Source organism: Bactrocera latifrons, unplaced genomic scaffold (assembly GCF_001853355.1).
Source record: "Bactrocera latifrons isolate USDA-ARS-PBARC rearing strain unplaced genomic scaffold, ASM185335v1 scaffold_248, whole genome shotgun sequence".
NCBI lineage: Eukaryota > Metazoa > Arthropoda > Insecta > Diptera > Tephritidae > Bactrocera > Bactrocera latifrons.
In genome coordinates this window covers 298,258-309,543 of record NW_017536052.1, presented here as the reverse complement: position 1 = coordinate 309,543, position 11,286 = coordinate 298,258, and the positions used below count along the sequence as shown (strand labels likewise).

General features: G+C 35.6%; 2 protein-coding genes across 2 annotated transcripts; both read left to right on the top strand.

Annotated features, from left to right (window-relative positions):
* The first annotated feature begins 530 nt into the window (after window positions 1–530).
* Window positions 531–1,944, top strand: LOC108969301 (metallophosphoesterase domain-containing protein 1). Its single transcript, XM_018933931.1, has 2 exons — window positions 531–1,021; window positions 1,082–1,944. The coding sequence occupies exons 1-2, from the start codon at window positions 639–641 to the stop codon at window positions 1,602–1,604; spliced, it is 906 nt and encodes a 301-aa protein (XP_018789476.1). The 5' UTR covers window positions 531–638; the 3' UTR covers window positions 1,605–1,944.
* Window positions 1,945–5,825: 3,881 nt separating this feature from the next.
* On the top strand, window positions 5,826–11,168 carry LOC108969308 (importin subunit alpha-7). Its single transcript, XM_018933941.1, has 7 exons — window positions 5,826–6,097; window positions 6,161–6,439; window positions 6,511–6,731; window positions 6,997–7,260; window positions 7,325–7,664; window positions 9,771–9,930; window positions 10,536–11,168. The coding sequence occupies exons 1-7, from the start codon at window positions 5,921–5,923 to the stop codon at window positions 10,718–10,720; spliced, it is 1,626 nt and encodes a 541-aa protein (XP_018789486.1). The 5' UTR covers window positions 5,826–5,920; the 3' UTR covers window positions 10,721–11,168.
* The last annotated feature ends 118 nt before the right edge of the window (window positions 11,169–11,286 follow it).

The window sequence follows — 11,286 nt, the reverse complement described above, 5'->3', positions numbered from 1 at the left end:
TATCTCTGTAAATACTGCTAGTAATTTTGTCTGTACTTGTACAAGTGGTACCACTACGAATGACGTGAAGTACCGTCATACCATTACTGATGGCCCTCAATGTTTCACAATTTTATTTAGTCAGTTTAATTCTTATAGTGGTGGTATTCATTAAACCTGGAATTCAATAGATTATAGAATTTTTAGTCCTTTTGCTGGTATTTAACGTATTTAATTTAGTGAAGACACTCTTGTTGTTGTTGTTCTAATTGATTATCTAAGTTGTCGTCTACATCACCTAATTTTAAGACAATACAGTTGTTATTGTTATTTTAACGGTTATCGGTCCCCGTTAAGAAGGAAAGGGTTAACCTTCTGAGCTCTGACAACTGTCAAATCTCAATAGGTTTTGACGTTTGGCAATTGCTCCGTTATTTTCAATGTGAGATGAGATAGGCATCGTCTTTATTATCGTTTATCACTTATCAAAAAACTGTGTGATGTGTATATCGATCCAACTATATAGCATACTAAACGTTGTATATTGCTATCTGTAAAGTGTAACAGCCGTCTTATGTTTATTATCGATGTTTACAATAATATCTCCCATATTTTGTACTTATTTAATTTGTCCTATACGTAAATAATACCGGTGATACATGGATTTGGAAAATTCAATATCTGTACACCCATTAACCAATAATCCAACAGCTGCTTGGAACGAGATTTCCAAAACCCAGCGTGTGATAAAAGTGTCTATGAGTAAGACGGTCAAACAGAAAGATCCTAATAAAATTCGTGTTGTTTGTATGAGCGATACCCATTCGTTAACACCTTACTTAAAATTTGATATACCGGACGGTGACATCTTTATTCATGCTGGCGATTTTACGAAATGTGGTAAATTAGACGAAGTAATTGATTTTGATAAATGGATTGCTACTCTTCCTCATAAGCATAAGATAGTAATAGCGGGAAATCACGAGCTAAGTTTTGATACAACCTTTGCAGAAGGTTTTTCGAATAAATGTCCTGCTAATCGGTATGTCTAAAACGAATGAAAGCTTTAAGAGTTATTATAATTTATTGCTCTCGTGTACAGCACTAAACACACTGGCCGCTTCAGCCTTGATAGTATGCCGATGCTGGGTAATCCCAGAGAAGACATTGAAAGTGCTATACAAACTGAAAATATTCGAGATGTTTTAGTAAATTGTACCTATATAGAAGACCAATTAATTGATGTACTGGGTATACGTATATATGGTACTCCCTGGCAGCCAGAATTTTGTAATTGGGCGTTCAATTTACCCCGTGGAGAAGCATGTATTAATGCTTGGAACCGCATACCAAATAATGTGGATATATTGGTAACACATACTCCACCCGTGGGCCACGGAGATTTATGCTGCTCTGGGGTACGTGCTGGTTGTGTAGATTTGCTAACTACGGTACAGAAACGAGTTAAGCCCAAATATCATGTATTTGGTCATATCCATGAGGGTTATGGTATTACATCAGACGGAAATATTATTTATGTGAACGCGTCAACTTGTGATATTAATTATAAGCCTAATAATCCACCCATTGTATTTGATATATCTTTAACACATAACAATTTTTAATCCTATCAGTGTATAGGATAGGATATGTATGTACATATGTCTCTAGTCATATATATATTAGTACGGTGTTGACCATTAACGTTACTATAGAACATTTTGATAGTCGCGCTGAAGCCATATGTATGGATAGAATTCTAATCAATTATATCTGTATCTAATAAGCTATAATATTAGTTGTAATTATTAAACTTTTGGTTTTAATTAAAGATAATATTTAAATAAATAATTGTCTGATAAATTCTATTTCACTAGTAAAAACATGTGTTAGCACACAACTTATAGTTTGAAGTCTTGCAATTTAAGTTCAAAAATTCGACTATTGTGATTATGTATTTTTTGTATTTATAATGAATTTCACACTTATATTGGTAATTTTAATACTCACTAACATATTTATTTTATATTATGTAGTATATAAAAAGCTTTAACTCATAAAAAGTAAAAATTAATAAAAAACAAAAGAAAGATTACAGCACAAATACAGCATCCCTAATCCTGTTATCAGTAACGAAAAATCTCTTAGTATTCCCAGTACTAGAGGTGTTGGTCAATCAGCATAAGAGGACTAAATTGGTGGAGCTCCTGAAGTCTTTAAACCCCTCTACCGGTGCAAGCAAGTTATGACTTGCTTGACTGCGTTGAAATGCACATCCTTGGTCTTGCTTCTCCAATCCGAAGAGGTGAGGTACTTTAGTCAATAATTCATATCGCAACAATAGCAACATCGTACGATTTGTCGTATTACCCGACGGTTTTACAAAACGGTAAACAACTGCGCACCTCTTGATTTGCACCACGAATAGATAGAAGATAATTAAATAATGATTGTACCGCGACCTAGGATCTATGTGCCCTCTCCTAACCCGCATCGTCTCAACTAGTCCCAGCCAATTGATGAGTTCCAATATACTACTAGGTGCTATTGAGGCCATGTGATCCCAGTCAAGGTGTTCTGGAGTTTCAAACTCCAAGTTGCAGAACCTGCAATTTGCACAGAAGCTAGGCCCATGTTAAATAAATGCTTATGAGCTTGCAATAGCCAGTGTAGAAGGCGACTAGTAGCCTGAGTTTTTCCCTTGGGAGTTTGAGTACATATTTAAACCTTTTGAGGTTGTAGCCACTCATTAACAACTTTGTATGGCGCATGCCTGGGAGTTGTTGCCAGCCCTTGTCACGCTCTTGTGAGACGTGTTGTCAAAGGCACCTTCGATGTGTAAGAAGGCGTCACCTCCCCTGTTTCCAGCGAACTCTGTATCTCAGAGGTTAGCTGGTACAAAGCAGTGTTGGTCGATCTTCCTGCTGATTCGCGAGCAGTGGTGACGTTATCAGAGCCTTCGGCCTTATTTGGTTTTCCAAGATCTTTTCCATACTCTATGGTAGGAAGGAATTTAGACTAATCGGTCTAAAGGATTTAGCCAGTTAGTAGTCCTTCCTTCCTACTTTCGGTATAAAGATCACCTTAGCTAGCCTCCATGGTTCAGGGGTATACGCCAGCGCACGGCTATCTCTCTTGAGCTGAACAAGGTATGGCAGTAGAACCTGCTCTCCTTGTTGCAGTAGTGCTGGTAAGACGCCGTCCGCTCCCGGGGTCTTGAAATTGACGAACGAGGCCATAGCCCACATGCCTGAGTCCGCAGGGAACAGTTTCCTTGCGACTACTCAATCTAGGCGATACGGCTTATGCTCTGCGACAGGTAGACCTTAGTCCTCCTCAACTGTCTCCGGGAAATGCGCTCGCAAGAGTGTCGTAGCTCTCTCCTCCGCATTGGTCGTATAAGTAACGTCACTTTTTTTAATCGCAAAATCCCCCTAGTCAGAGCTTTGTGCAGTCTTGCTGTCTTTGGTGTAGAAGAGGCATTTTCACAGAAATTTCTAAAATTCTCCTGCTTTTAAGACCAAATCTCCTTATTAGAGGCAATTGCTTCTGTACTCCTCCAAGTTCCCAGTACACTTTGCTTTGTTGAAAAGTTTGCGTACTTTAGGGGGCAGCTGCGGTGATACGCGCTTGTCACGGCCTGGTTCAGAGCAGATAGCCTGCTTTCCAGTCCCAAGGCCATTGTACCTCTGACTAGCTTCCCTTCCTCTTTCAGATTTAATTCTAACGTATCCCGGTATGTGGTGTAATTTGAGTTTTTGGGAATAGGTTTTTAGGGGGATTTGCATGACTTTCATCCCTTGCGCGAATCTCAAGATCCATTGATGTGGATTTCTGAAAAATATTGCGAAATTTTCATTAAACTAACAAATCTAATTAAATATCAAAATGAATCCAATTTGGTTTTTTTATTTGAGCTCTAGAGAAAGTGATGGGGATAAAAAAATAGTGCGGAGATAGCTAAGAGATCGTAGAAAATAGCGTAGGTATAAAAAAAATTATGAGTCCTCATAAATAAAATTTACTTTGTAGATGTATCGTTGAACAATCTTAAAAAGACGGTGCAGAATTTTAGGATATGGCAAGAGAGGGAGGTATCACCTAACAAAAGTGGAAGATTTGCTTTGTCTTGTGAGTCATTACATAACATCTGCATAAAATTTACAATAAGTTACAACTCTCAAAATTGCGTTTTTTATCAGACAGAAGAAATGGACACCGAGGTAGCGAACCGCCTCACCGCAATCGACCAAACGATAACAGACCAAATAAAGTATTTTTTAATAAATTTAATTCAAAAGCGTAAATGTCCTTAACTTTGCAAATAATTTTATTTTTAATATCAACTAAAATACAAAAATTTTGTTCATATAAATAATTTTAATTTTATTTAATTTTTAATGAGATATTCCATTCATTGGTTTCTTGTTTATGTTCTTTATTACTAAAAATTATAAAAAAAATAAAATTTTAAAAAATTTTCTCACATTTCCATAAATTTGTCTAGTTTAGTAGTTTGCGTTCGAATGACGATTCGAAAGAACGGATACGTTTATATACTGTTCAAGTATGTCATCATACCAGATTACGATAGAAGCGTTACGATCACGTACGTCATAATACGAAATACAGGCTTTTATGTGACGAATGCTACCTGGGCATAGCTACCTCCTTGCCTCTTGGAGTTTGGTTTCTCGTGTCGCGTGATCTGGCTGCTTTTACGTTTGGCTGTTGAAGGCGCCAATTTCACCCTTCCAGTCTTCCCCTGTACCTCCTCTTTCTTTTGCCAGCGCCTCCTGCTGCGCAAGTACGTTGCGACTCCAATGAGTCCGAGCAGGTGATCCTGGTTTTGGGAGTTTCGGAGGTATTCGCTGCGTTTTTGCGGGTGCAGTGGATGTCGCCTGCTGAGCACCGCTACATGAGGGCATGTCATCATCCTCCAGGCGATAAGGCATCCAGGAAACTAAACTTGCCTTTGTCTGGTTGTATTTTTAGTTTTAGTGTCGTTGTTGTCCACCTGTTTCTTGCGACTCTCTGTACAACGAGGTGAACGGTCGGATCTATGTATGTTAAGGGGACCTCAAAGGCCAGAGCCCCATGACGCAGTAAGGCCACCGTTACTTCCCAATGTGTCACGGTGTCGGGAAGGGTCAGTTAAAACACAGCCGAATTTACCTCCTGGCTGCAAATCATCCAATGAGCACGGGAGTCGCATAACACCCCGGATTATGAGGAGGTAGCTCTAGGTAGCCGAACGCTTGCGGCGCCCGACATCTGGTCTGTGGCAACCAACACCTCTCATACCGATTGGGGGGTGCCGAGTATGCCTTGCGACTTAATCCCCTACAGCACGGTGCCTACTACTCGCAGAGGAAGTTACACGAACAAGAAGTTTCCTTCATGTTGATCAAGCAATATACTTGTCAGTGTTGATTTAAATTGTCAGCTATGACGTAGGTTGAAATCAATAAGATAATACATAATAGGTTCAGGGTGCAATCGTCAAGGAAACCACTTAAAATTTAAAATTTTTTGCCCGAAATAGATTAATAGAGGTATTTTAGAACCTGATTTTTTTTGGAATCAGAATTGTAACCGATAAAAAATGTGGTAGGTTACACGAACTCAGATATAATTGACTTGACGTTCAAAAAAGAAATTGTATCCGCTTCGGGTGTCCGGAAAGCATTTTCATCGTTTTGTTGTCAGAAACCAGCACAATATAATTTTAAACCATCATGGATGCATTTGTGTCATTATTATTGTGTATCGTAAATTCAAAGCAATTTCTTGATCGTGAAATGTCCGTGTTATTCGGATGAAATGAGATTTTTAAAACAAATCGATTAATAATATCGACTATGGGAAATTTTTTATAAAATTGTTTCATTAAAGTAAATGCATAGTCTCTGGAAAAGAATTTAATTATTTATTTATCACCATGTCAACGACCCATAGGCATCGCTATAAAAACACGCCTTTGGATTCCACGGAGATGCGCCGAAGGCGTGAAGAAGAAGGTGTCCAGATTCGTAAACAGAAACGAGAGCAACAATTAATTAAAAGACGTAATGTTGTTTCCGAAGTACAACAATCTGAAAATGAGGAAGGCAGCCAAGTATATATATATATATATTTTCGGTTTTTTTTGCATCTATTTATTTTGCTTTTTATTTAAAAGGAGGTTGAAATGCAGAGTGGTGCACATCAATACAATGTAGAACTGCAACTTCCAAAAATACTGTGTGAGCAAAGTCTCGGAACTGTTGATATTGTAATTAAACAGGAATTAATAGACCAAATACATAGTGAAAATGAAGCCGATCAACTTGATGCTACGCAGAAATTCCGCAGGCTATTGTCTCGGGATCCAAACCCGCCGATAGAAGAAGTTATACAGAAAGGGATAGTTCCCCGTTTAGTATATTTTCTGGGAAATAATTCTAATGCCTCTTTACAAGTAAAATCCAAAGCAGTGATATATGTAAATTTACAACAAATAATTAATAACTTAATAATATTCAATGTTAGTTCGAAGCTGCTTGGGCGTTGACTAATATTGCTTCAGGAACATCAAATCAAACTAAAATTGTGGTGGAGGAAGGTGCTGTGCCTGTCTTCATAGATCTTTTACTAAGTCCCCATGATGATGTTCAAGAGCAGGCCGTCTGGGCTTTAGGAAATATATCTGGAGATTCGCCAAGTTGCCGTGATCATTTACTTAATTTGGGAATTCTTCAACCCCTATTACAGTAAGCTATATAAAAATGTGGAACATATTATCAACGTTTCTTTCTATTGTTTCTTTCATTTGAAATTTAAGTTGTATTGAGTAAGATTCAATAGTACAATATATCTTCTCAGTTCTTTATGTTCAAATATTATTAATCATATTTTACTTGCTGGAAAATATTTTACTCAAGTTGTTGTCTGGTAGATTTTTGACAACGAAAATCTTTTTTATTAGTACATATTATAAATAGTACATAGTACATATATATAAATTCTAAATTTCAGTGTGCTGAGTACTTCAAACCGCTTGACATTGATAAGGAATGCTGTATGGACACTATCGAATTTGTGCCGTGGTAAAAATCCTCCAGCGGATTTTTCTAAAATCGTTTGTGGTCTACCAATCCTAGCCCGGCTTCTAAATCATACAGATCCTGATATATTAAGTGACGCTTGTTGGGCTATAAGCTATTTGTCTGATGGGCCTAACGATAAAGTGCAAGCAGTTATAGATGCGGGAGTTTGCCGTCGCCTAGTTGAACTCCTTATGTAATATTTACTGATTTTTAAAATTACAACCGAATTAAAATATTGATATATATTATATTCGTAGGCATCCGCAGAATAAAGTTGTTACAGCAGCACTTCGAGCTGTAGGAAATATAGTAACGGGAGATGATGTTCAGACTCAAGTCATATTAAACTGCAATGCACTATCATGCATAAATGATTTATTGAACTCTCAATATGAAACTATTAAAAAAGAAGCCTGTTGGACTATTTCTAACATAGCGGCTGGAAATAGACAACAAATCCAAGCCGTGATTGATGCTAATATTTTTCCCGTACTTATAACTATTATGCAAAGTGCTGATTTTAAAACTAAAAAGGAGTCTGCATGGGCAATCGCAAATGCCACCAGTAGTGGAACAGCCGAACAGATTAGATATTTGGTAAGCAACACGTCTCTTATTAACATTGTTTTATTTAATTGAAAGTCGGCTATATACGAGTAGATCATGTAAGAAGTTCAACATTGCCTTAAAAAAATTAAACATTAGACAAAAATTAATACATTACTAGAAAATAGTATGTACTCCGTATTCTTGATGCGTAGCCACTGAAGGCGAATCAGGTGCACCAATCTGAATGTACTATTTTCTAGGAAAATGCTAGATCATCAAACATTTAAGTTGTTGACTTTAAAGGTGGATGAAATGGTGAAATGGTTATCATATGACATTACAGTATCATATGACATTACTGTATAAGAATTGTGGAAGTCTCCTGGTTCACAAATTTGGGCTTGTTAATAAAAAATATCTTCAGAAGCTTGATATCCGCGACTTTTTGTAAATTCTGACCATTGAGTTTGTAGTTAGCGATGATATTATCGACCGAGTTTCTTGTTGGTGCAAGATGCAGGTACCTTTCAACAGGGTATGAGTAAAACCGATCCAATGTATTACCAATGACACCGTTACTGTGAAGCTTGGATATAAGAATCTATTGACTGACTGGTTAGAATCAACCTGATTTTTACACCTAACAATTGATATCTTAAACACCAATGAAATTAATATATTACAACTTTGCACAAATAATGACCTCAATATATGCCCAAAATTTGTTAAAATTAGACCAAAACTTTTCAACATCCCGGATACGGATATGTGGACCTCAGTGCATAAGGCTGATTTTTTACCGAAAATATCGGTCCCTGTGTGAAATATATGAGTGAAAGCCAGAATACATCTTGCCCAAATAACTATTATTACTTATGTATATGTATTGGTCTACCTGCGTCTACCCGATAATATATACATATGTACACCCGCCCTCAAATATATGGTAAAATTTTGTGTTATCTTCAAAAAAAAATTGGGTGGAAATTTGGTCAAGAGCTTTAGTTCAACACTAATGTTATCTTCTCTTCTCACGTCCCAATATTTTGTTTTCCAACTTTCCAGCTGACTTAAAACTTTTATACCTCCCTACACATAATTAACTCTCATATACCATATATAGAAAATTGCGATCCTTAAAATCCACTTTTTAACAGACTTGTATATGCAAGTCCCGTTTTATATATGTAACTCCCACCCATTAGTTGATCATACAAATATGATTTTTAATTCATTCACACCTTCGTCAAATAATGAATGTTGTGTAAGAACGTACATCAAAAATTATAATTTACCTTTGGTCGGCTGGAGTACAACTTTTTACTTTTGGCCGGTAAGCTGTCTTCGATTGGTTATTTCTCTGCTCTTTTGACACTAAATTCTCTGCTCTTTGTGAAAGCAACAAAAAAATTATCGAGTTGCATTGAAGCAAGCATACTTTGGATATCTCATTAAAGTGTGGGTATTCGTATACTAAAAGACAGCGGCTACGCTGGCTAGGTCAAGGTTTCCGAATGGACGAAAACACTCTTGTTAACTCGGCTGTAATTGTGTAAGCGGTGTCTACGCCAAGAAGAAGTTCGTATACTATTATCTATGTTATTTGATATATGATTCTCAAGAGTAGATATTTATGACTAAATATATTCTTGTGCATACTATTTTTTGTATGTATAGCATTGTAATACTTAGAGTTACATATTTTTCTTTGAAAAATAAATATTATCTAAGCTGTTATGCACTGACCAAGTGTGTATCTTTAACACCATTACGCATGCGTCAGAAGATATGTTTGTTTGGAAATCTGGTATAGTTTGTTCGATTCGCTGGAGAGTAACGCTTGACAAATCGAAGACAGCTATTATTTCAGTTTTACACAACTGTAATAAAAAAATTTTAAAACCGGTGTAGGCGCTTACTCAGCTGCTCCATACCGTATATAAGGATTGTAAGATAAGTTAGTTTTATTCACAACCTTAGAAACCCCTTATATGTCAAAAAGGACCATTAATTTATGAATCCACAGTCCATATCTCCACCTATCCCTAAAATATGAGTATATAAATTTTAGTAAATCTAGTTTAGTTACTCGTGATCTACGTTGTATTATTATATATTAAAGAACGAAATAAAGATTATTTTTTATTGTTTTAGGTTCATGTGGGATGCATAGCACCTATGTGTGACTTCCTGACCGTGGTGGATTCAGATATTGTTCAAGTGGCTCTAAACGCACTAGAAAATATTTTGAAAGCTGGCGAAAAATTTGCTGCGCGTCCAAATCCATACGCCATAGCAATAGAAGAATGTGGAGGTAATTTAATATTCTTTAAAAAATTATTTGTTTGTATATTTTATATTTTGTTGTGCTTACACAATAATTTTCATCCGTTGACTATACATGTCAGATAAATTATATTTTTTATGCATAATGTTTGGGTATAAAGCATTAGAATTTCCCAACTCGTGGTTGTTATTGTACTGTTATTTATATTTAAAGTTAAAAACATTCTGCAATTTAAAATATACCATATTTCGATTTAAAATGAATTTCGCTCATTTGTTTTTACATATTTGTTTCATATTAAATAGTTCACAGGTTTAAATTATAATGGAAATTTTGTATACTCTTAAACTAGAGAACATCCGATTTCGGTGGATGCTATTCTAAAATTTACCCAAAATAAGCGATACCGATCCATCGTTTTTCCAGCCCCAAAAGTATTGAGAGTTGTAGGCTTTATTGATATTGATTCCCGTTTAATCAATTAAAATGGTTATAGAATTACGCGTATTGGTGGACTAAATACTGCTTGTTCTAGAGATGTTGCGTATTTACGAAATTATTTTTATATTTAAGAAATGAAATGAACCTATTTATTCAGCAAATTTGTAAATATACTTTTTTCTTTCATTTAGGTTTAGACAAAATTGAGTATTTGCAGTCTCACGAAAATCGCGACATTTATTGCAAATCATTTTACATAATTGAACAATATTTTAACAACGAAGAAGAAGACTCCCGTGTAGCTCCAACAGAGGAAGAAATGCATTACACATTCAATCCAAATATTGCCACTCCGAAAGGCGGATTTTTATTCTAACCCAAAAGATTTCTTTTGGTAGAAAGCGAATATAATATAATGCATCTGTAGACACTTTATATTTCCTAGAAAGCACATATGTATGTTTTGTTATTGTATCCTTAAAGATTTAAATTTTTTTCTGAAAAAAGTTCAAACACATATCAAGAATGATAGAAATAAAGATTACGACAAATTCGTTCCGTTACTTGTTTTGAGTTTGGCAGATATACATTGATTAGTGATGTCATAAACGGAGGGAAGGGTAGTTCATCAATTCGTTTCGTTTATAACGTCACGTGATACAATCTTGTCTCTATCATTCTTGAATAAATATATTTTTACATACATACATGTATGTATTGGATTGTAATGACAAATTCTCCAAGCATTTTATTTAAAGTTCTTTTCTTCATAATTCTTGCAATAAAAAGTGGATATTGAAAGCAGTTCATGCTTCTAATGTGAAGATTTAGTTTAATTTTCTTGCCAATAAAATCTTAAAATTTATATAACTTCTAACTTTGCATGGTAGTTCTATTCGCATAGGCTTCAATTTTTGAGATCGTGGGTTTTTTTTACTAATT

Coding starts and splice junctions, on each gene's coding strand:
- LOC108969301 (XM_018933931.1), top strand. CDS start 639: ATGGATTTGGAAAATTCAATATCTGTACACCCATTAACCAATAATCCA. Junction 1,022..1,081: donor AATAAATGTCCTGCTAATCG/GTATGTCTAAAA, acceptor TCTCGTGTACAG/CACTAAACACACTGGCCGCT.
- LOC108969308 (XM_018933941.1), top strand. CDS start 5,921: ATGTCAACGACCCATAGGCATCGCTATAAAAACACGCCTTTGGATTCC. Junction 6,440..6,510: donor ATTCTAATGCCTCTTTACAA/GTAAAATCCAAA, acceptor ATTCAATGTTAG/TTCGAAGCTGCTTGGGCGTT. Junction 9,931..10,535: donor AGCAATAGAAGAATGTGGAG/GTAATTTAATAT, acceptor TCTTTCATTTAG/GTTTAGACAAAATTGAGTAT.